Genomic DNA, 25,142 nt, shown 5'->3' with positions numbered 1-25,142 from the left:
TTTATCCATGTAAAAAATCAAAACATAAAATAGTTTGGGATAAGTTGAGGAATACTCTTTTTTTTTTATCTATTAATCAAAAATACCTTCTTATTTATATTTTAGGGATTTTTTCATTTTTACACTTATTGTAACTAACGAAGCAACCTAAATCGCAACTAACGAAGCAACCTAAATCGCAACCCACATAGAAACTACTTTAGAAATCTATTGTATATGAAATAATTTCCTTATTTTTTATTAAAATATATTCAGTTTTACGAGTGAGTTGTCTAAAATATTTTCATTATCTATGTAAATAATTTATTTTAATTTAAGGAGTTTATTGAGATCATCGGGGTATATTTTAAAAAATATGAAAAAAAAAAAAAATTAAAATAAGTAAAATAAAGTGATATATTTAATTTTCTCAAATAGATTCGCTGCAAATTCACTAGACTGGTTGGGAGTTGGGACCAAAAAAAAAAGGGGGAAAATGAAGGGTAGTTAGGTCATTTCCGTTAGAGTGTTGAGAGTAAGAAGGCTTTCACTGTGTCGACCTTCCATGGTAATCGGCTCTACTCACAGGCGACTTCGACGGGAACTCGCGACGGATTGGGCACCTGGGTTCTCAAAGGAGCAAGAGACTTCGTCGGGGTTTCCAACAGTGCAGGTGATTTTCATTCTCTACGTTCCTATATTACACTTGGCCTTTTCATTTCTTTTTTTCTTTTCCATTGATGAAATTTGAGTTGGTGTCGTTCAAGTTAATAAGTTTTTGGATTTCCACTGCTAACATTGTTCAAAAGAACGATAGAAGAAGAAGAAATATTGAAAATCACCTCAATTAATTATTATTAATTTTCCTGAGTTTTGAAATTTTGATTAGGGATGATGAAGTATATTCCTTTTAAGGTTCCATTTCTCCCTCAATTTTGTTTTAATTTATTTTTTTGAATAGAATTCAGAGTATCATCGTGAGAAAATTAGTACAGATTTTTATTTATTTCTCTTCTAATTTATTGCATGTTAAGATTTATTTGAACTCTTCATTCAGTAAATTGAGATGGAAATGATTTTATGTTCCATTTCTCTCTTTTGTAGGTTAAATTTAGGGTTTCTGAAGCGTGACTTATCTATCTCTCTCACTCCTCGGTATGTATAGATACATGTGATATATATATATATGTTTCATATTTGTCTCTGTTTGGGGGGTAATGAAAAAAGAGTGAAAAACGAGTTATTATTATTTTATGACTAATGAAGCTGAGAGAGAGAATGTGCAGAATGCGATTTTGATAAACCATGGAGGGAAATGGTGGAGAGAAAATGATAGAGCCCATTGTGTGGATGGAGGAATATTCGAGTGTTGCGTTTGGACAACCGAGTCCAGTATTAAGGAAAAGAAAGAGGATAGAGTTTTCAGGGTGGGGTTCAACAGCCTTAATTGAATTCTTGCATTCAATTGGAGTTGACACTACTCATCCAATCTCTCAGATCAATGTTAATAAAATTGTCAATGAGTATGTGGAGAGTATTCTACCCTCCTCAACTACAAGTTTAATGCTTGATTTTAGTCAAAATGGGAGGAAGAAGAAGAAGAATAAGAAAAAGGTTATTTGTGATGAGAAGCTTCGATCGCTTTTCGGTAAAAAATCCATTAACCGGACCATGATATATAAATTGTTAGAATCCCATTTGGCTGAAGCTAATGATCAACTTTATTCTGATGACGATGATGCAATTGATTATCTTTCTTATGCGAATGAAGAAGAGAGAGTTAAAGAAGAAAAACGAGAAAAATCCCATCGTCCTAAAAGATTGATTGTTGAAGCGTCTGCTTCTAAGTCTAACCTTAAAAGTTGCTTTGCTGCTGTCATTCCTGAGAATATAAAGCTTGTTTATTTGAAAAGAAGTTTAATTGAGAATATTATGGAGGAGGAGAAGGAGAAGGAGAAGAAGGGTGAGCCTTCAACTTTCGAAACGAAAATTGTGGGAAGTTTTGTAAGGACCAAATCTGACCCTAATGACTACCTTCAGAAACACTCTCACTGTCTCCTCCAAGTTATAGGTTTTCTCACTTTCTTCCTCATATGCTTAGTTATATTCACTCTGAATTTTACATCTGCAATATCTATGTTATGAATTGAATATCTTCATTTTGTATTTTGACTAGGTGTGAGGTTCTCTGAATCCAATAAAACTCTTTTTCAAGTTTCTGGTTTTATAAAAGACGTCCCTCTATCTTTGATTTCTGATGATGATTTCTCTAAGGTAATCTAATATATTTATTTGGATATACTTTGAATTGGGTTGATTTGAGTTATGGCTTCTTTCTATATTTTTATATATATTTATGGGCTTATACCTTAATATAGCTTGTGATTTATCTTGTCAGCAACATGTGTAATCATTGGATTCGGCCTTTGAAAAATTGGTCATATTGTATGTTTTGCTGGAGTTTCCGGCTGTTGATTTTGCCTTTTACTGTATTTTTTATATATGTTTCCATGGTGCCAAGTCTTTAAATTTGCATATTCTTTGACATTCCTGTTGTAAGTCTAGATGTATTTGGGATTTTCTGCTACGTGAAAGTGCTGATAAGTAGTGATTAGTAGGCTTCTATATTTTCGTTGGAACTTTGGTAACAATGTCGGTTTGTGATATCTAGAATCGCATGCAGTAAAATGTTTTTTAGTCCTGAGTTTCACCTTTTTAAATTTCTTTTGCGTACTAATCTTGTTGCAATGCCTTAAAGGAAGAATGTGAGGATTTGCGTCAAAGAATAAAAGGTGGAATGCTCAAAAGACCTACGGTGGTATTTTTCCTCTATTTCGTTTGCATATTAAATTTCTGCTCTATTTGGATAAGCTTTTACTTTTGCTTATAACTAGAAGTATAAGCTAAGTAAAAGCTTTAACTTATTTTTTCTATTTGAATAACTATTATATAAAGATCTTTTCTTATAAAAAGTCCTTTTAAAGTGTTTGCAAGTTATTAAAATAACATCTTTTCTGAGTAAGTTAGGAATTATGTAAATTATTCTACTTTCAAAAATGACTTCTTAAAAGTCCTTTTGGGAGAAGTTTTTGAGAGAAGCTAGAATCCTATCTTCTCCCCAAAAGAGTTTTTAAGTTTTTTTGTGTATTTTAAATTTGATTCCATTTTTATTCCCATTCTCATTTCTATTCCTCTATGTTTTCATTCATTCTAACCAAACACCACCTTAATGTATTAAAGAATGATTCATTAAAACATTGCTTGTAAAAGTGAAATTCCCAAAAAGCTTTTATCATTCAACAAAAATAAATTTGCAAGGAGAGAGAGTTTGGCACGATGATTTTCGTGCCCTTACATTGTAAATGTTCTTAAACTTTCTAGGAGGAGCTCCAACAGAAGGCCCAGATATTGCATGAGGACATGACGAAGCATGTATGTATTTTGTTACTGAGTATTATATTATGAGAAAAGAAATCTGCTGTATTATCCATATTAGGCTGCCTATTTGCTTAATGCTTTATATCTGTTGCTCTGTTTGGGATATTGGTCTTTGAATGTTAATTGTGACTTGCAGTGGCTTGTTAGAGAACTTGCTTTGCTGAAAAATCTTATTGATCGAGCCAACGAAAAAGGATGGCGCAGAGAATATCCTTACAATAGATCTAATAGTTTACAATGTCCTTTAGGGCTATCTTTAATTTTAGTGCTGCAATAACAGAGCTGATGGGTGTTTCCGAATTCCAATAGATATGATTTTTGTTAAAATAATGTGAAATAGAAACACATTTGGTTTTTGATGTTTGATGTTTGATCCTTAACTTTTCTCTTTCACGCTGGCCGAGTACTTAGAAAGAAGGGAGCTACTTGAGATACCGGATGAACAGTCAAAACTATTTCAGGAAGTTCCCAAAGTAATTGCAGAAGATATAGAACCTGAAATTGATCCACAGCATAGTCCAGAGGAAGTAAAACAAGCAAATGATAGTTCACCTGGATCAATCCTCCCAGGATCTAAGGAGGCTAATATGTTTGATACTAGAGAAGACGAATGTGAAGATGAATTTGCATTAACTTGGGCCATAGATGACCTAATTTCTGAAGGTACATTTCTATATTACATTATTACTTGTTATTTTCATCAAATCTCTAAAATTCTATATGAATGTTTTAGGATGTATACTCTATTTAGTTTTATTGATACTGATGGAAAAATTAGCTTTGGGTGCTTTTAATGAACCCTCTTTGTTTTTTTCGACATCTAGATAGTTTTAATAGTAATTATTATATACGACAATGTACATATTCAAGACATCCTGTAAAATTTTTAATGAGTTCAGTCTGTCTATTTTATAAATGTATAAAATAAAAGATGACTATTTGACACATTAAATTATTTAGAATTTTTCGAAGATTTTCAAGATGTCTTAGATAACTACGATGCAATATTGTTTTATTAAAAGAAAGTAAGATTGAAACTATTTGAATACCCCTTTTTGGGGGCAGCACCATAGAATTTCCTAATAGCTTTTTATCATGCAAATGCTAGGGTAACAACCTCCGATTCCCAATTTGCGCCATTTCTCCAACCATTTTTGTTCTTTTTCTCTTTTTGGACTAATTTGCATGCTACAAGCACAAAAAAATATTAACTTACCAGATTCTTGTTCTCGTTTGGCTTATAATGTAGTATCTGAGCATAGCAATTCATTGCAAGAGTCAGAAAAGGAGCCAACAAAATCTGAAATTGAAGCACAAACCGAGAGTGTACCAGAAAAGAAGCTTTCTAATGGGGTAAAGGAGAAAGTGGTGATTGATTTGAGCGACGAAGATGAAGATGAACTACCAGCTCCAACTCAGGCTCCGGCTCCAGCTCCAGTTTCGACCATGTGGCATTACTTAGATCCCCAGGGAGATATACAAGGCCCTTTCTCGATATTGATGTTGAAAAATTGGAATGATGATCATAAGTGCTTTCCTCCAGATTTTAAGATTTGGAAACAAGGTGAGAGCTCAAAGAAGGCTGTACCATTGAAGATGGTTCTTGAACAGACTTTTCCATATTAATTGGAGAGAAGAGAACCAGCTTTGCTTTTTCAATGCTTAAAGTGTTTCACCTGTACCTTCTCATTTTTGTCATTCACCAAAAAAATAAATAACGAAAAAAAAAAAAGAAAAACATTGAAAATTAAATAAGAAATAAGAAATAATTGTATCTGACTTAAGCTGTAAGAATTCTTGTAAAGCTGAGCTAATCCCCATTTTTTTTTTTTGACAAAGGTGTAAATTGTTGTTTTAGATACAAATCAACATGTATTTTCTTTAGCAAGAAGAATCATATAAACTTCAGAGAGAAAATACAAATTTCTCTAGCTAATAAAATGATTTCGTGTCATTTAAAACCAAATTATTTTAATAATTTATCAAGCTAATTAGGATTTTTGACCCTTGAACTTTGGCATGTTCATGTCCCCTGAACTTTTAAAGTCGTTAAAAATACTCCTGAACTATTAAAATTGTTAAATTTAAGGATTTTTTTTTTCAATTTTAGTAAAAAAATCTGACATGAGCATGGTTTAGTACATAAACAAATAGTAAAATTGAATAAAATTAGACAAAATCTTTAAATACAACAATCTAACTAGTTCAAATTGACACTTGATTTTATTATAATAAATTAAAGGATCTTTTTATTTTTATACTTCAAATCAGTTTTTCTTTTGCATTTTTACAGAATTCTACATAGAAACTCCTATTCCAATTAGCGGTGTAACTTAAATTGTAACAAAAAATCGTATAGAAACCCTTATTGCAACTAGCACTGTAACTACTTTAGAAACTCAAACCGTAAATTTAAAAAAAAATAAAAAATAATATATAAAGTAATTTTCCTAAATTAATTTTTTTTTTTATTTTTTAGTGACAAAAAAACTCAAAATTAAAAAAAGCAAAAAGCAAAAGAGGATGGACATACATACATTACATGGGATGCTTTACTCTTCAGTCTCTGTCTGTCTCTGTCTGAACTCGATCTGCGGATTTGGAAACACATTTACATTTACTCACTTAACTCAGTACAGAAGAAGAAGAAGACGAAGAAGACGAAGAAGAAGAAGCCAATGGTACTCCTTTTACTACTACTACTTCCGTTCATTCACTCTCTCCTCCCCACATCCACTGCCCATTTCTCATCCTTTTCTTCTACTTCTCCTTCCGCTTCCTTCTCCGAATGGCGACCCGCTCGTGCAACCTACTACGCCGCCGCAGACCCTCGAGATGTCGTGGGAGGCGCCTGTGGATACGGAGACCTTGTCAAGAGCGGTTACGGAATGGCCACCGTTGGATTGAGCGAGGCTCTGTTTGAGCGGGGTCAGATCTGTGGTGCTTGCTTTGAGCTCAGGTGTGTTGAGGATCTCCGCTGGTGCATTCCGGGGACTTCGATTATCCTCACCGCTACCAACTTTTGTGCTCCAAATTATGGCTTTACTACTGATGGAGGCGGCCATTGTAACCCTCCTAACAAGCACTTTGTTCTTCCCATTGAGTCCTTCGAGAAAATCGCCATTTGGAAGGCTGGCAATATGCCTGTTCAGTATCGCAGGTATTCTTTTTCAGTTGAAATTTACCTTCACTTTAGTCTGTTCATAATATATTCATGTGTTTTGCTACTTGTTCTGCTTTAGCATCTCAATGCAAAATGAGTTCTGAGCCATAAAAGGCATGTGGCTTTAACAAAGATGCAGATTATGCAGTCTATTCCCTTTTAGTTAAATTACTGAGCGCATCTTAATTGTTTGATGTGCTTATAATTTTGAAACATATTTCCTATTCTTATTTGTAGAGATTGTGGGGATATTTAGCAGTGATTTTCAAACCAAAGTTCAAACTAGTTCTTGATTGTGCAGATGTCTCTGTTCAGCATTATATTTAGGGACTAGGAAACTATAGCAATTGGAGGTAGGTCTCTTGCAAGGGCAAACCACATTTACTATGATTGGGGATGGAATAGTTATTGTAGTTCACTTGTATGAAGTAGAGTTACTTTTCTTTGAATTGAGTATAGAACTGATGGCCTTTAAGTTTTTACAACATGATTTTGTATTTATCTACAGTAATTTAATTTAGCTTCCCTTTATAAGCTAGAAATTTAAGGAAGAACAAAAGAAAGAAAGCTTTTTTCTTTCTGGGCATAGTTGGAACTGATGATCTAGTTTTTCTGTTTAATTAAAGTTTCCAAATTTTCTGTCATTCCATCTGAATAAACATGCTGATATGATATGGCATATTGTCAATAGAAGCTATTACAATTTGGAAGAAATAAGCCTTCTAGGAAAAGATTAGAGTTCCAACTTAAAACCAATTAGTGATAAATGAGGTACTTGGTAAAATGTTATGGTGTTTTTCATATAATTGTAACAGGTTTTTTCTAAATTTGTTATTAAGGAAAATGGGGGCGATACAACGCAATCGTTTGTTGACTATTTCATGTTTAGACTTGCATGTAGCACTTAAGAGATAGTGAAAAAGATGAGATGACAATGTTGTTGTAAATGTGGCATATTGATGACGAAAACTATGTTCGGTGTGATTAAATCTATTAGGAAAAAATGTGGCATGTTGACAACTAGTTAATTTGACTTCTGTAACAGAATAAAGTGCAGAAAGGAAGGAGGAATACGATTCACAATTGACGGTTCAAGTATCTTCATTTCGGTGTTAATCAGCAATGTTGCCGGTGCTGGAGACGTATCTGCTGTGAAAATTAAGGGTTCAAGAACTGGTTGGCTTTCAATGGGAAGGAACTGGGGCCAAAACTGGCACATAAATGCTGATTTAAAAAATCAACCCCTATCCTTTGAAGTCACTAATAGTGAAGGTGTCACTGTTACATCTTACAGTGTTGCTCCCAAAGATTGGAACTTCGGACAATCATTTGAAGGAAAGCAATTCGGGTCGTAGAAAGGCTATTCCAGCTTTGAGAATGAGGATTGAATGGTAACATTTCGTTTTTTCTTTGCGGTGTAAGAAGTTGTTTCTTTTATATTTTTTATTTTTCTTTTCTCCCATGTAGTTTTTGGTCTAAAATAGTTAGGTAGTAAATTTGCATGACATGATATTGTATACTAAATATTTTGGAAAAATCCATTAAATTAAATACGTGGTATTGAACCAAATACCTAATATGTTATTTATTGGTATTAGGCAGCATGTTACCTAACACTTTTAGGAGGTGAAGTTTTATAAATGATTAGTGGTTTTATATAATCATTATTAAAGTTATTGTATAAATTTATAAAATTTGTTGCATTGCAGTTTGACCTCAACTATTAAATTTAAAATTGCACCACCTGGTTCGGCGAAAGTACAAATCACAGTTGCACCGTAAAATATTTCAATTTGTATTTTCATGCAATTTGGTGTGGTGCCGATGGTTTGAGTGGTGTGGATAGTTTGATGAATATCCCTATTTCACTATGTTTGGGTTGAGCTCATTGAAAAGGGAGACAACCTAATGTCGAATGGCTTGATCTCTATTATCCGCCATAATCATTGCATTTTGACCATTAGTAAGAGTCTTTCCCCTTGAAGCTTGCTGCCCATCTTCTTGATTTTCCATCACTACTATCTCTTGAGCTCTTTGTTGTGTTTTTCTTTTTTCTCTTAATGTGTGTTCAATTTCAGGATCAATAGGAAATAGTTTAGGATTAATAAATTCTTAGTACTCGTTCATAAAGATATTGCACATGTCAATGAACAAGAGTCACCAAAAATGAGTACAAAAGAAAAATAAACTAAAATAATTGACTATTACAATTAAATATTTTTATAATCTCCGGTAACAACGTTAAAAATTTATTGTGAAAATTAGTGTGAGCAAGTGTACACAATCAAATAAGTAATACAATGATAAGTAGCTTGTCTTCACATGGATTGTAAATTAAAAAAGTAATGCAAGAGCTAATTATCTAACCCTTGAAAAATGCCCGATCAGTTACCATTAAAGTCTGATTACTTCAGATTTTCAACGGAGGTGGTTTTCGGTAACTTATCTCTCTCAATCACCACACCCTTTAAGCCCAAATATTGAATCTCTTCTTTTCCTTTCCACACTCAAAAACCTTAGGACCTTTAAAACATTTTTCAACCCTTGAAAAATGGTCCATCAGTTACCACCAAAGTCATCCACTTTTTCACACATCCTAGACCATAAGTGGTTCCGCGGGACTAACCCAGACCATGGGTAATCGATATAATAGTATAATATTTTAGAATATTTTCAATGTTTAAAAAAAGAATAAATATTATGCTATATTTTTTATAAGGAGCAAATATTATATTTAGTATATTTTTTTAAAAAATTATTTTAATATATAATGTACAATAGCATTTTAAGGTGTAAACTGGTAAGAAAAATTGACATAATTTTTGACATATTAATATTTATTATTATGATTATTTTACAAAAGTGCTAAAATGTATAGTACTCCAATAGAGCTGCTATTAGTAATCAAATATTATTTTATCAAGTTAGCTTACGCGAGAAGAAAATTATTTATTACATAGAAATAAAAGAGTTAAAATTGATATTGCGTCAAAACTTAAATAATATTTATTTTAAATGTCTATAAAAGGAAAAAGCCTCATTTCAAATTTTGTCCTAGGCCTCTCAACACATTGAGCCCTAAGACCAATCCTATTTTGCCACCTCAACCATAAAATTACCACCTCAATTGATAAAGTCCCACCTCATCTTTTCTGCACTATATTAAACTCTTGGCCACTGCTACTTTTGCTGCAGTAAAATCTACACAAAACTTCAGCAAAAGTAACACTTCAACTATTAGGCTCTTTTCTTTATCAAAATCCACTCAAATGCTTCCAACCTCCCACTAACAACTCTAAAATAAACCAAAAATGAGTACAAAAAAAAAAACCCTAAATCGCTAAAAAATTGAGTTTATTTTGGGTTTGTCCACAGTATTTTGGTTATCTTCCCATTCGGAATCTTGGTGGTGTGCATTATCATTTTGGTTATTTTGCCTTAAAGGCACATCCAGTCCAACAGGAATATTACCATTATGACAATGGCAACATTGCCCATTAGCTTTGCTTTCAACTTCATCATCACTAATCAAGATGATTGGGTACGTATTGACTACTAACTTTTGGGTTATCCCTCCTTGGTCGTGGTTAATATTTTTGATTTTGTAGCCCATTTCACCGATTATTGGGCTAAATTTGCACTCCCTGATTGTTTTTGTACAGGACAACATTATCTCTTGAACCACCTCCTCTACGCAGGGGGTTCATCTATTCTCTCGGCCTAAAAGACCTGGGCCAACAATTCTCTATGTTGTTCTACCCAAAGTAGTGTCCTGTGAGGACTTGTTCATCTGTTATATGTCCTCCATTATATTCACTTGAGATCTTCCATTTGGGTATTTACCTCTGCTTGGACCATTCCTCTAGTGTTGGGGACACTCTTTGGGTCCATACACTGGACCACAGTCTAGGGCATAAACTGTTTACCTTTGGCAGGAATTTGATTAGTTTGGGTTGTGTGGGCCTGAGGCCCTATTCCCCTATTCCTTGATTATATTGCATGAACCTTTTCATCAGCTTTGTAATCTCTTGGGTTCGGCGGTCCATTTCTTCATGTTGAACCCTCATCTCCCGTGCATTTTGCTCTATCCAAACTTGGAAATCTCACATTTGTGCTTTAAAACCTTCATTAGCCATTGTATGGGTAGCTTCCTGCTTGTGATGCATGACATTGCTATGCCCTTGCACTTGGCCATTAACTTTCCTGAGTTTCCCCTAACCAGGTATTCTAGTGCTTGTATTAGTCTACCCAACATATCAAGATCTAAAATAGTATTAACCCTAAACATAATAGTAATGCTAAAAAATATGGCAATGCTCCAAATGTTACTTTAAAAGAGAAATGCTACCAACATTAATCTCCGTACTCAAATACATATTTTGGAATATTTTTTTTCAAAAAAATAAAATTCATAACAGTGTTCGATATAGTTACAACATCATCTCTATAAATTTTTGAATTGTTTATAGTGTCAAAAATATGTTTGAATTTTTTTGAACACCTATGGTAAATTAGAATATTACAAACTTTATTTTTGAAAAAAAATATATTCTGACATTTGATTTTGAACACAAAATTTAACTAAAAGGTTACCCGCGAGTACCTGCCCCAAATGGGGGCGAGGGCGGGGGCGGGGGCGAGTATGAGTTTAAATGTTTATACCCGAGTCGAGTTTGGAGCAAGGGCATGGGAATAGATACCCACCCGATATGATATATGTATATATTTAGGTTTTAAAATCATAATTATTACAATTAAAATAACTTCATGCTTTAGGTTTTTTATTGATTACATTAATGAGACATTTTAGTTATGAAAATGTCTGCATCGATTTATATTAATAACCACACTTAATTGATAAATAAAAATAATACTTAACCACTTATTTTCGATTACCAATTTTATTTTACTAACTTCATCTATTATACACACTATTCCACTTATGTTTGTTGTTTTAGTAAGTTTTTATTAGGGCTGTACAAAAAAATTTGTAAACCGCCTAAACCGAATAACCCGCCCAAACCGAACCGAAAAAACCGATAAAAATTACAAACCGAAATAACCCGAAAAAATTACGAACCGCCCAATCTGTTAATTGGGCGGGTTGAAAATAGGTCCAACCCGCCCAATTAAACCGACCAACCCGACCAACCCGATTATCCTTAATTTTTACAGTATAAGTTGAGAAATATCTTTTTTTTTTTGTATTCATTAATCAATAATACTCTTATATTATATTTTATTAAAATATACTTTTATAAGTGGGTGATCTAATATACTTTTACTCCCTACTTAAGTCTAGCATATAATTTACACTAATATAAGAAATCTAATAAAATCTAATAAATTAAAACAAATAAATAAAGTAAATTAGATATAAAATGTAATTTCTTTTAATTTTTGCTTAAAAAGTACCATCCATGTTTTAAAGCAAAAATGAAAACTCATTGTATTCTAAGTAAAATAATAAAAGAAAAAGAAATGGGTTTCCATGAGTGAATTTAGTGATATTTGAGAAGAGAGAGAGAGAAGAAGAAGAAGAAGGGAAAATGTCGTTTACATTGCGAAGCGTGAAGGTGCCGCCCAATTCAGCGACCTTGGAGGAAGCTAGGCACCGTGTCTTCGATTTCTTCAGAACTGCTTGCAGATCCATTCCTTCCATCATCGACATCTACAATCTCGACGACGTCGTCACCGTCTCCCAGCTCCGTTCCACTATCGCTTCTCAGATCCGCAAGAACTCTCACTCCACCAATCCCAAGGTCTTTCTCTTTCTCTTTCTCATTTCATTTGAGTTTTCTGGCTATTATTATGCTATATTTCTGTTTGAGAATCATGCCTGTAAACTGTTTGATGGAGTGTTTGTTAGAAAAAATTATGGAAGAAGGCCATGTTTGTAGGGTTTGGTAATAGGAGGAGAAAGGTTTTTCAGTTCCTTGCTGTATGTAAGTTTGATTAAATCTTTAGATAAATTTAAAGTTCTCGTTTTTATGGAATTTCATTACTTGTAGCTTGTTCTAATTACTCTTGAAATTGCAATGATAACCCATTGAGAAATGAAACAATTCACTCAGAGACAGAACTGAAATTTGTAGTGAGCTTAAGCTACATAGTTTTTCCAAAATTTTATGGGGCTTAGGTGCTATTTTTTGTAAGGATATCTTTTAAATGGAAATAAATAAAGAAAAATCAAAATATAGATATAATTTGAGATCAGTCTTCCTACCACCGACTTTGTTCCATGAAAAAACTTATGCTAACTAATCGGTTGCTTGACCTTCTAATTGTTGTATTAGTAACCTAGTTAGCGCATGTTTGGGATGCTGGGCAAGCCAAATGATTAGGTTAGGATAAAAGTAATATCACCTTGGCCAATCTTTCAGTTAGAAGCAGATAGATAGCACATCAGTCCTGTTGGGTATAAGTATAACAACTCTTCATCTTACATTTCTTCTACTTTTTCTTTTTACTAACAAAATCTATGTTTTTATTGCACAATGCCGATGACAGGGTTTCATTTGAATTAGTTAAACAAAAATTGCATCCTTTCATTAAATATGCCCAACACAGGATAGGATTATTATACCACTGCCTTGCCTTGGCTTGGCTTGGGGAACTGATTTTTAGGATTAGAGCAAGTCTATGTTAGGACTTGGGATAAGGGGTTGTATTAGCTATGATAGCTGGCTGTATGGTTGAGTATAGAATGTTCTAGCTGTTGAGGGATATAAATAGGGAAAGAGAGGTTAGTAGTGGGTGTGGAATTATTGAGTATAGAATCGCCATTGTTATATCTGTGTTCCTATCTGTCTACATTTCTTGTGTTTTTATTTTACGATGTTTCATATGTTGGTACATGTGCAAGGGTTGAACTTGTAGCCGCAATCGTTTCATAATTCATTATATGATTATACAAGGACACCTTATTTCTCTTCCTGTAAATACCTTTTTGACTTCCAGTAAGATTTCTTTCTCTAACGTTCAGTCAATCTGAGGTGGAATATATTAAAATGAGACTCAATAGAACATGAACCTATATTTCACTAGTTAGTTTTATATAATATTGAGTTGTGTTCTCTATTAAAATTCACCCAGAAGTTTTATTAGAAGATTTGCATGGGGGTAGTATTTGGTTTTTGGAGAATTTATGGGTGAGTGATTTGACTTTGGCTGATAGATTTGCATGATTATATATGGTTGCAAACTCAAAGAACGACTTTATAGCACTGTTTAGAGAAAATAAGGATATGAGTGGATCTACGGGTTTCTCATGTAATTTAAAGTTTATTAGAAAACTTAAATGAGAGAGCTTTACACGTTTCAGTTTTGTCAGTGGTGTTGGATCATTTAAATGTTGCACTTTCAAGTTGACAAGATGATTTGGAGTTTGGATGGCTCAGAAGTGTTTTCATGTAAATTTATTTCCATGAAGTTAAAAAAATTGGAGGGGTCTAGCCATTTTAATTCATGTGATTCATATGTTCAAAATAAAACTTATTTTGATAGAGGGGAAATACAACGAGATGTAGTTTTTTCAGTTTACAATAAGATTTTTGACCCTTCCATCTAAGTGTAATAAATCTGTACAGTATTGAGCCAAGCACTACACCAACTTAAAATCTACAAGCACTTAAAACCATAGATCACACAAACTGGCAATGTGAAAAACGGTGGTCTATGATCTCATTATCTGCCTTCCACAAGACACCATAGCAAGAAGTGACCTCAATACTCTTGACTTTAAGTGAGCTCTTCCAATGGTCCTTGTCCAGTCTAGACTTTGACGGGGTTTTTCCAAACTAAGGTGTTTCAAATGCAGTTTTGCACGGGCGTATTTCAGACTGGTCCTTCTTAGCCAAACTTTTCTATCTTCTAGGATAATGCAGAAACAACCATCCCTCAATCAACTCAGCAGCTCTACAAGACTGAGGACATTTCTATAATTCTTCTGTTAATTGGTGCATTTTATGCAAATAGAACATGAGATGTTTGGGCGAAATTCGAGGTGGATGGTATAGGAAGGAAATGGGATGTTTGGGAAGAAAACAGTGTGGAATGTGGGTAGTGGGTACACTTGCTATTACCTGGGCCATTGCCATATGATTAGAGAGATAAAATATAGAATCTTCAATGATATGAAATCTGAAGTGGGTGCTCTTTGTGATAGGGTAAGTGTACTGTATTAGGGATAAAGTATCAGGTGTCTGTATGGGTTTCAACACTAGGGATGTCAATTTTTTCCCTTTCCCCATACTCAATGAGTGGTCATTATGTGGTTTTTTGATAATAAGCTATTATATATATATATATATATATATGAAACTAATGTTGAAGAAGAAAAATGGGGACAGTGTTGCTAATTTGTAATGGTATAAATTTGCAGGTGATTGATATGCTTCTTTTCAAGGCAACAGAAGAGTTGAATAACATCTTGGAGCATGCAAAGCAGCGGCACCATCTCATTGGACAGTACGTGGTTGGTCAGCATGGGCTAGCTCAGGATTTGAACTTCAAGGATCAGGCAACTTCTCCTTTCCTCACAAATTTTTACAAGAGCAACTACTTTTGAACAACTTCCTTTCTTTACTGTTGTTCTCCCATGGGAATTTTTTTCCTTGGGGAGTGAAGTTCCTAAATAAAGATGTGTTTGAATTTGCTTTTATATAATTCTGGTGAACACAGACCATTCAATCTTCTTCTTCTTCTTTTTGTTTGGTGGTCTCTAAGTGAAAAGCATATCCTTACATTTGATGAAACCGTTTTGTTTTCCTACAATACAACCAATTTTCTGTCTCTTCTAGTGCTGATGAAGACATGGTAATTTACTAAATTATTATATGCACTTGCATATGATGCTCTGCTGATTCTTTTGTTTGTATATATATGCCTAATTGTGGGATTCAATTGGGAAATTTGATTATTTATGCATACTAATTGGGAAAATTAATTCTCTAAACTTAAACATTTCAAAATTTTAAAAATAGGTCTACTTTACATTAAACCCAAAAATACCCCTCTCATTTTTCAAACCCCACTTCTTTCTCTACACCTTTGTTCTCTCTATCTCTCTCTCTTGCTCGATTTGTTGAACAGGCCCCTTCAACATCCCAACCCACGATGAACCACCCCGTAGACCCCACCGACCCAGGGCGCACCCCCAACCAAATTGTGTTCCGTTTTTTAGTTTTTATTGATTTTGTTTGTGATTTTAGTGTTAAAGATAGATTTTGTTTGATTTTGTTTGTGATTTTGTTAGATAGGTTTTAAAATCTCAGATCTGTGATTTTGGACAAAATCCAATGGGGTCTGTTGTAGTTCTGATGAGGTTCGATAGGGTCGAATGAAACTGTGAGTTAGCGAGGTAGGAGACGTAAGTCCGATGGGGGTTCGATTGGGGGGGGGGGTTCGATTGGGGGGGGGGGGGGTTCGATGGGTCCGATTCTGTCCGATGTGGAGTCCGATTATGTAAATGTGGGTGATGTAAATGAGGGGTATTTTAGGAATATCATAAAAGTTGTCATATTCTACAAATATTAGTTATAATGAGTTTAAGGGAAAAATTTTAAGCACATGTAAGCACAAAAAATCAAATTTCCCATTCAATATCACTTGATTTCAAGTTGGTTATAGGTATCAACGGTGGAATATCTATGGTAAATGCCATTTTGTTATTATTTTTTTATTTTTTTTTATTTTAGTTATTGTTTTGTTAAATTATAAATTCAGTGTTTTTTAAAACAGTACAAAATAATATTTTGAGATTTGTGCTAGAAATTGTTTTTTTTTTTAATGGAAAATCATAATTTTATTAACCATTAAACTCAGCTACCAACGAAAGTAGCAAATCAACTGGGACAGATCCTAAATTGAAACTGCAATCAGGATAGAATAAGGAAGCTCTAGCAAAGTTATGAGCCACTGATGAGTCCATATTTATCTTATAAATATGATTAATTTATTTATTAATATTTTTAAATTGATTCTTTAAATTATTGATTAGTGTGATTTTAATTTGTTAGATTATTTTAAATACTATTAATCCATTTAGAGTTTTTTTGGAGGGATTTTAACATATTTTGGTGGAAAATAATGGAAGTCGGCGATCTCGATTGTACAAGGCGGAACTTAATTGCAAATTCGGACGAACTTAAAGGCAGAATTGGACTTGGAGCTCAACATGAAAGTTTTAGATATCGTTCTTAGCTTTCCAGAACATCTTGAATCGTCCAATTCCGAGTAATATTGAGAGAGTTATGGCCAAAATACTATCAGTCGTCGCAGCAGGAAATTTCTAAAAAAAGATAGCGAAAATAAAGATAAATTTTCAAGAAGAGTTGCGATTTTTATCTTTTGTTTAAAAGATGAGTTATCTTTATCCGAGATATTTCCTAATACTATTATAAATAGAATCCTAATTCTAAGAAGATTTATCTATCCACTATAAATAGAATCCTAATTCTAATAGGATTCAACTAACTTTCCCATTACTATAAATAAGACCTCTTAGACTAGAAATGGGTAGAATCAAAAAACTACAAATTAAATATTATGATTTTTATAATGTCTAGTTCTGAGTAGTTTTCTTTTAGTTAAGGGTTATTTCAAAACCCGAAACATGAAGTCTTAATTTCATTATTGAATGTTAATTTTTAGTTTCCATTATATCAAATTGCTTCTATTCTTCTATGTTCAATAATATGATTATTGTTTTAATCTTGTTTAGACGGTCGCTAAATTAGGTTTAACTTTAATCTACCGTCATCTTAGGATTACTATTCACCTAATAGTCTAGGATTCTAAGTGTTTGTGACAAATTACAATTTGTGATGAAGAATAGAACCTAGGTTAAATAAATTATATGCTTCATTGATTTGTTGCCTAGATTAGTCTATCTCCATAAATCTCAATGCTTTACCTAAGTTAAATAAATTGCATGCTTCATGGATTTACTGCTTTAGGTAAAAGAGTTAATTATTGAGCGCTTCGCCTTGATTACATACAATAGGGAGATTGGGATAATTCACCATCGCGTTCGCACCGGCGGATTAATAGTTTGATTGGAAACTGAAAATTACATTCTTTAATTGGAATTAGGAATGATTGTTGAGGGTGGCGAATAACCTTTAACTAGTTTCTCATATCGTATTCTTTACTTTAAATTTGTTCTCTTCTTTAATTTTTATTATTGCGAATAACCTTTAACTATGTGTGGTGATTAGAATAAAAATAGCAATAATAAAAATTAAAGAAGAGAACAAATTTAAAGTAAAGAATACGATATGAGAAACTAGTTAAAGGTTATTCGCCACCCTCAACAATCATTCCTAATTCCTATTAAAGAATGTAATTTTCAGTTTCCAATCAAACTATTAATCCCGCAGATAACGCTGAAGCAGTGAATTATCCCAATCTCCCTATTGTATGTAATCAAGGCGAAGCGCTCAATAATTAACTCTTTTACCTAAAGCAGTAAATCCATGAAGCATGCAATTTATTTAACTTAGGTAAAGCATTGAGATTTATGGAGATAGACTAATCTAGGCAACAAATCAATGAAGCATATAATTTATTTAACCTAGGTTCTATTCTTCATCACAAATTGTAATTTGTCACAAACACTTAGAATCCTAGACTATTAGGTGAATAGTAATCCTAAGATGACGGTAGATTAAAGTTAAACCTAATTTAGCGGCCGTCTAAACAAGATTAAAACAATAATCATATTATTGAACATAGAAGAATAGAAGCAATTTGATATAATGGAAACTAAAAATTAACATTCAATAATGAAATTAAGAATTCATGTTTCGGGTTTTGAAATAACCCTTAACTAAAAGAAAACTACTCAGAACTAGACATTATAAAAATCATAATATTTAATTTGTAGTTTTTTGATTCTACCCATTTGTAGTCTAAGAGGTCTTATTTATAGTAATGGGAAAGTTAGTTGAATCCTATTAGAATTAGGATTCTATTTATAGTGGATAGATAAATCCTCTTAGAATTAGGATTCTATTTATAATAGTATTAGGAAATATCTCGGATAAAGATAACTCATCTTTTAAACAAAAGATAAAAATCGCAACTCTTCTTGAAAATTTATCTTTATTTTCGCTATCTTTTTTTAGAAATTTCCTGCTGCGACGACTGATAGTATTTTGGCCATAACTCTCTCAATATTACTCGGAATTGGACGATTCAAGATGTTCTGGAAAGCTAAGAACGATATCAAAAACTTTCATGTTGAGCTCCAAGTCCAATTCTGCCTTTAAGTTCGTCCGAATTTGCAATTAAGTTCCGCCTTGTACAATCGAGATCGCCGACTTCCATTATTTTCTACCAAAATATGTTAAAATCCCTCCAAAAAACTCTAAATGGATTAATAGTATTTAAAATAATCTAACAAATTAAAATCACACTAATTAATAATTTAAAGAATCAATTTAAGAATATTAATAAATAAATTAATCATATTTATAAGATAAATATGGACTCATCAGCCACCTTATTAGCTGATTGCCTAGCAAAAAAGATAGAAACATGTTGACTTTCTTTCAATAAAGCCTTACAATCATTAACTATTTGACCAAACATAGAAATCATATCAATTGAACTACGCAAGGCTTGAATAAACACTAAGCAATCGGTTTCAAGAAAAACTTGGCAAGATCGATTTTGCTTGATCCAACTTAAAGCTTCCTTAACACCCAAAGCTTCCACAAATTCTGGTGTAGCCGACCCTTGATAAAGCTTGGTAACTCCTTTGATTAAGAGTCCTTGTGCATTGCGAACCACAAAACCAATCCCAAATCAATTTGTGTCAGCAAATATAGCGCCATCAACATTAACCTTAATGCTATTTTCACTTGGTGGCTACCACTGCTCAGCCCCATCACCTAGCACGAAACCAGGACATGGGTAAATCACAGTAGAACTATGAGCAGCAAGCCATTGATTAAGGTAAGTTTTTGCTAAAAAAACTATACTTTCTGCACTAACTATTTGTTGTTCCAAACCTTGTCATTCCTAGCATTCTATATTGACCAACAAAGAGCAATCAAATGTTTTTTCTGATCTGAATCTAACACCAGAAAGTTCGATACACACCAGTCCAAAAACGCTGCATTATTTTGCAGCAGTGTCTCGATTCCTTCTCTGTTCCAGCAAAATTGAATAGTTGGACACTCAACAAGAGCATGGTAAATGGACTCCTCATGACAGTTGCAGACTGGACAAGTAGTAGACACATTCACTCTCTTAGTTTTTTAACTAAATCATAGTTGGAAGACATCATTGACAAGCTCTCCATACCAGGTTTTTCATTTTTGGGGGAAGTTTCAAAGCCTAAAATTTCTTCCAAAAGGCTTCAAGAAATTGGTTTTAAGTTAGCTATAATAAGAGAAAAATTGACATAAATGTTTGCGGTATTATTTTGTATCATTTTAGAGAATACATAATCTAATTTATCAAAATAGAAGGTTTGATTGGTATGTTTTGTAAAATATAAAGTCCAATGATTTTTACCTTTTTTTATTATTATTATTATTAGAATATCTTTAATGGAGTGTTAACAAAGTAATGTATTGTTATATTTTAGCACACTTAAAGAAAAATATTACTTCAATGATATTTTAAAAAGTGTGTCAAATTTAGCACAATATATAACATTGTGCCAAATTTAGCTTATGATAAATTTTATATTTTTTTATACTATAATGTCATTAACTATTATGATTTATTGGCTTTTACATAATTTTATTTTTTTTATTTGATATATTATCATCATTTAAGCAATTAAAAAAAAAATAATGATGTTTGTATATTTTCAATACAATATTAAATTATGATCAATAATAATTATAATTTTTTATATCTTTATATTGGAGCACAATTATAAATAGTGAGTTAAATATAACACAAACTTAATTTTTGTGCTAAACTTAACACAAATTTTACATCTTGCATTGGAGATGGTCTTAGTAGTAAACTATACCGCGCTTTATGCGGTGACATTATTGTTATACAAAAATAATTTGTGTATCATGTTTCACACATAAAATTGCCAATATGCGTAGACACCCTACATGTAGTGATGGAAACTTAAATTGTGGGTATGGGGCCCACAAGTATCCGCCCTTAACGGGATGGAGATTCCTTGCCTACATGGGGAATATGAGCAAATTGGGACAATTTTTTATCTCCAAATATTAAACGGGGTGAGGATGGAGATAGAACTGTTTGGGTTTACGCCCTGAAAAATATGTAAAGATATTTTTTGATTATTAAATAAAGAGTTAAACATTTGATATAATGTGAATGTTAAGTTATTAATATTTATTATTGAATATTAAATATCAAAAAAATTCCTTATTCATATATGAGGCTGTGATTTATAGTTATACAGAGAACTAAGACTACTTAGCTATGAATAGAATAGTCAGCAACATATTAAAGTTATTGAATCTTTAATGTATGGCTGCTAGTACAATTCATTAATGTTCGTTATTCGATACAAGTAATCTTGGTTCTAATTACAGATGTAATATGACATCAGAGTGAAGGTGTATACAATAGAGATTTTATATGACAATGACAAATATGAATGAAGCTGTCTCTATTAACATGTCGTTTATTATAAAGATCTAATTCATATCATAATAATGATCAATAATAGATCGCCCTAAATCTTGAATATCATGAACTCATGTTCATGTTATTAGTTCACTCGCTAAAGTTTCTCATAGAAGATGATTCTTCCAACTTTTATTTTGGGAATCTAATAATGTGGATGGCTGGAAACATGATTTAAATTTATAGAATCCTGACTTTCCTAACGGATCGAATGCTGGTTCCCTTTAAGTGTTAATTCTAGAACTGGAATGGTGTGCACAAATTTAGATGAGATCTAAATTATACTTCCACTAGTGAATTAATGATACTAAAGGATAAAGAAGTAATTAGAAGGATAAAATGATAATTTGACCAAAACTAATTACGAACCAACACATGGAAGACTAATCACTGGAACTGATTACATCAATAGACACTGCAATAAAACTCAGTAAATATAATTCTATAATTACTAAGAGTTTAATTTCATATTTATAGTGGAGTAATCATAGAATTAACAAACAAGGATTATTTGCTTGATTAGACTCAATAAATAATTTAGTTTATTGGATCTTAGAATTATAGGTTCATGGTCCCCGAATCGCCACCTTGAAACACTGTCAAGGGTAGAGATAAAGAGTAGTATAATGCCGTTGAGAAAAATCTATTTTGAATTGGCAAAATAGTAATTATTTATTTTTGTAATAAATAAATAATTTTTAAAATCAATTAAATAGAAAAAAAAACAAAAATTATTAAGATAAAATTTGTCAAGACAAAAATTGTTAGGACAAAAGATACCAATCTTGTCCTAAACAACAAGTGTTGAAAATTATTTTACCAGGATCTTAGATCTACTCACAAGTATGTTGATTAACACCCTAAATATGAACTTTCTAAAACGATGAAATTAAACACATATAAAGTTAAAGAAACCTTACATTGGGTGCAGCGGAACATAATGACTCCTTCCGTTCAGATATCTAGCCCTTGATTCCTTTCTGTAGCAAAGCATTATCAATATCTGAACCTGGATGTCTTTCTCTGAATCTTTGATGCTGAAACCTCCTTCTTGCTGAAAGTCTTTCTTCACGATCTTCCTCACTATGATTGAGGTATCACTTGCTGTGTGTGGGCACTACTCATACACTAAGAATTTCGAAATATTGAAGAATAAAAGAAGAGGGAAGTGGCGGCTAAAGATAGGGAGAGAGAGAGAGGCTCAGTTTTTTCTGAATCAAAAGTATATAAATTAAGTGTAAATTTCCTGAAGCCTTCACTATCTATTTATAGCATTCCACTAGGGTTAGGTTTGAATTATTTGGCATTAAAATAATGAAAATATCAGAGGGAAAACCCTACAAAAGTGGCCGGCCCTATACATGTGGATTTGGGCCTCACTTTTTGCAATTTTGCAGTTTTATCTTTTCTGCATCTGATTTTCTCAAAAACGCCAATTTTCTAATTCAACCATTCAAATGCCAATTCTAACTATTTAATAACTATAAATAATTATTAAATAATATTGTCATTTATCATATTTATTAATTGAACCATACAAAGTATCATAATTAACAAATATGCCCCTAAAACTCTTTCTTTACGATTTCGCCCTTACTTAGTGAAAAATTCACAAATAGACATAGTCTAATTTGAGAATTATAATTGATTAATCAAAACCAATTATATGAGTCTTACAAGCAATATTATCTCAAATAGTGCGGGGACCATGGGTCTATATAACCGAGCTTCCAATAAGTAGATCAAGAATTTATTACTAAAATTCACTAACTTATTAATTATTCGTTGAATTCACGCATAGAACTTAGAATTGCACTCTCAGTATATAGAATGCTCTATATGTTCCACCATATAGACACATCATTAGTTATCCATTATTATAATCCTAATTTGATCAATGATCCTCTATATGAATGATCTACACTGTAAAGGGATTAAATTACCGTTACACCCTACAATGTATTTATTCCTTAAAACACTTGACCCCGTATAAATGATATTTCAGCTTATGTGAAATGAGTACTCCACCATTTATGTTCGTTTGGTCAAGCTCGAAGGAGATCATCCTTTGCTTACTATTCGCCAGATAGAAGCTATAGATTCCATGTTTATGCTAGCGCTCCCACTCAATTGCACTACCGTGTTCCCAAAATGTACGTATCACCCTGACCTAAAAGTAGGCTTAACTAACAAATCAAAGAACACAAATAGCCTCTCGAGATTGAGCCTAATCATATCAGGATTAAGATCATTTGATCTAGGATCAACTAGGGGATATTGACTTGAATAGATATTACGGTAAGTTTAATAAATCTAAGTCAAAGTTCAATATCGGTCCCTTCCGATGCATACTCCATGCATCCAACTTTGAAAACTTTACTTTAACCAATGCTCTGGAAAGAACATAACACTTCTCCAAATGCAAGTAAACTCTGTTGTAGATTATCATATCAGTAAAACCCTATGTCTGATAAATCTAGGAAACTTTATTCACATAGTCATGTTTACTTTCCAATGTGTTGACGGCACAATAAACAGGATCAAGTATGTGAAAAGGGTTTCAGATGAATTTATACATTATGTACATATAATCATGAAATAAATCATGTGAACCATGCAACATTAAATGTTATTTCTGATCTATATTAATAAGTAAATCTGATTATATTGAAATGAGTTTTATTTGGGGCATAAAACCCAACAAACTCCCACTTGCACTAATATAAAACAAAAAGTGCGTTTCAAATAATCTCAACACCTCGATATACAAATCAAGTGTAGGATCTGAAAGGTTGAATTAACCACAACCTTTTCTCCACCATTACTCTTCCTTAATCACAATATCATTGATCATGTGAAATTCCTCTCTATATGTCTACTCTCTTGGGATACTTGATTCTATATCTTTGGCAACTACTTTTGGTTAATCAGGAAATAACACTAGTAGTTTAGGCAATTTGGAATGGTGCCAAAAATGTATAGAACTTTCCTTAGACTGAATAAGTACCTTTCCTGCAACTTTAACATTCAGTCCCTATCTGGTAGAGCTAGAGACTTCAGATAGGTTTTTACACTTCTCCAAAATTACTATTCCACCCCCAGAGTAATCACCATCTTATCAGAAAGATTTTCTAGCACAAAGGCAAATTTCAAAATCTGATATGGTGTAGTCTAAGAGTTTTAAACACACCCTTATAGACTAACATATAGTTCCTCTTCTTAATCTTAGCATTTACTTGATTGTCTTCCAATGTTCTTCTCCTGTATTAATCTGATACCTACTCATTACTCCCACTCAACAGCAGGTGTCTGGTCTAAGGCATACAAAAGCATATCTAAGACCTCTCATTGTTGATTTAAGAAATTCTTTCATGGCTTTATCTTTTCTGGAATAGTTGAAACTTTTCCTTAGATAAATAAAATTTATGTCTAAGAAGTTGTGAAGCTTCTATAGATTGCCATTAGAAAGAAAATGCTTCAGCATCTTACTAAAGTAAGTTGCTTGCATTAGAGTAAGTAATTACCAGGTATACCACAAGCCATAGGTTTAGATAAACTCAAACCTATAATACTAGGAACGAGAAGTTTGTTAAGTCCATTGAATAGACTTATAAACGAAAATTTCCTTTTATGTCCTTGTAATAGAAAAATTTAGGTTATTCCATGTGAATGGATTAAACCATAGTTCTATTGGCTTTTCTTCTTAGTTTCTTATCTTGACAATCCATTACTTGTTTAAACTCACAATGGATTTTAATCACTAGTGTTTCCCAAGTCATAAGAAGGTGAGCTCCTAGAAACTCTCCCACTACGACAAGGTACCATGAATTATGTCAAAGAAAACTAAATGGTATTGATCTCTTCGGTTGTGACAAGACAACAGAGGCAGTGGGATCATCATATGTTATATATGATGATAGAACACTTTTGG

General features: G+C 32.7%; 3 protein-coding genes across 3 annotated transcripts; all 3 read left to right on the top strand.

Moving 5' to 3' along the window:
* The first annotated feature begins 250 nt into the window (after positions 1-250).
* Positions 251-5,255, top strand: LOC115705381 (uncharacterized protein At5g08430). Its single transcript, XM_030632712.2, has 9 exons — positions 251-652; positions 1,084-1,134; positions 1,266-2,050; positions 2,156-2,253; positions 2,738-2,797; positions 3,361-3,411; positions 3,554-3,624; positions 3,812-4,080; positions 4,667-5,255. Exons 3-9 carry the CDS (start codon positions 1,285-1,287, stop codon positions 5,041-5,043), a joined length of 1,692 nt encoding a protein of 563 aa, XP_030488572.1. The 5' UTR covers positions 251-652; positions 1,084-1,134; positions 1,266-1,284; the 3' UTR covers positions 5,044-5,255.
* A 192-nt stretch (positions 5,256-5,447) lies between these two features.
* Positions 5,448-8,150, top strand: LOC115705382 (expansin-A13). Its single transcript, XM_030632716.2, has 2 exons — positions 5,448-6,577; positions 7,626-8,150. Exons 1-2 carry the CDS (start codon positions 6,096-6,098, stop codon positions 7,933-7,935), a joined length of 792 nt encoding a protein of 263 aa, XP_030488576.1. The 5' UTR covers positions 5,448-6,095; the 3' UTR covers positions 7,936-8,150.
* Positions 8,151-9,208: 1,058 nt separating this feature from the next.
* Positions 9,209-15,373, top strand: LOC115705384 (NADH dehydrogenase [ubiquinone] 1 alpha subcomplex subunit 6). Its single transcript, XM_030632719.2, has 2 exons — positions 9,209-12,342; positions 14,964-15,373. Exons 1-2 carry the CDS (start codon positions 12,130-12,132, stop codon positions 15,147-15,149), a joined length of 399 nt encoding a protein of 132 aa, XP_030488579.1. The 5' UTR covers positions 9,209-12,129; the 3' UTR covers positions 15,150-15,373.
* The last annotated feature ends 9,769 nt before the right edge of the window (positions 15,374-25,142 follow it).

The sequence above is a fragment of the Cannabis sativa genome, chromosome 1 (genome assembly GCF_029168945.1).
Source record: "Cannabis sativa cultivar Pink pepper isolate KNU-18-1 chromosome 1, ASM2916894v1, whole genome shotgun sequence".
Lineage (NCBI taxonomy): Eukaryota > Viridiplantae > Streptophyta > Magnoliopsida > Rosales > Cannabaceae > Cannabis > Cannabis sativa.
The sequence above is the reverse complement of the archived record's forward strand: the minus strand, read 5'-3'. Positions and strand labels throughout refer to the sequence as shown.

What these genes read in the sequence shown, in the direction of transcription:
- LOC115705384 (XM_030632719.2), top strand. Translation starts at nt 12,130, where the DNA reads ATGTCGTTTACATTGCGAAGCGTGAAGGTGCCGCCCAATTCAGCGACC. An exon ending in CTCACTCCACCAATCCCAAG is followed by an intron (nt 12,343 to 14,963) that starts GTCTTTCTCTTT and finishes ATAAATTTGCAG; the next exon opens with GTGATTGATATGCTTCTTTT.
- LOC115705381 (XM_030632712.2), top strand. Translation starts at nt 1,285, where the DNA reads ATGGAGGGAAATGGTGGAGAGAAAATGATAGAGCCCATTGTGTGGATG. An exon ending in CTGTCTCCTCCAAGTTATAG is followed by an intron (nt 2,051 to 2,155) that starts GTTTTCTCACTT and finishes TATTTTGACTAG; the next exon opens with GTGTGAGGTTCTCTGAATCC. An exon ending in GAAAAAGGATGGCGCAGAGA is followed by an intron (nt 3,625 to 3,811) that starts ATATCCTTACAA and finishes TTTCTCTTTCAC; the next exon opens with GCTGGCCGAGTACTTAGAAA.
- LOC115705382 (XM_030632716.2), top strand. Translation starts at nt 6,096, where the DNA reads ATGGTACTCCTTTTACTACTACTACTTCCGTTCATTCACTCTCTCCTC. An exon ending in ATGCCTGTTCAGTATCGCAG is followed by an intron (nt 6,578 to 7,625) that starts GTATTCTTTTTC and finishes CTTCTGTAACAG; the next exon opens with AATAAAGTGCAGAAAGGAAG.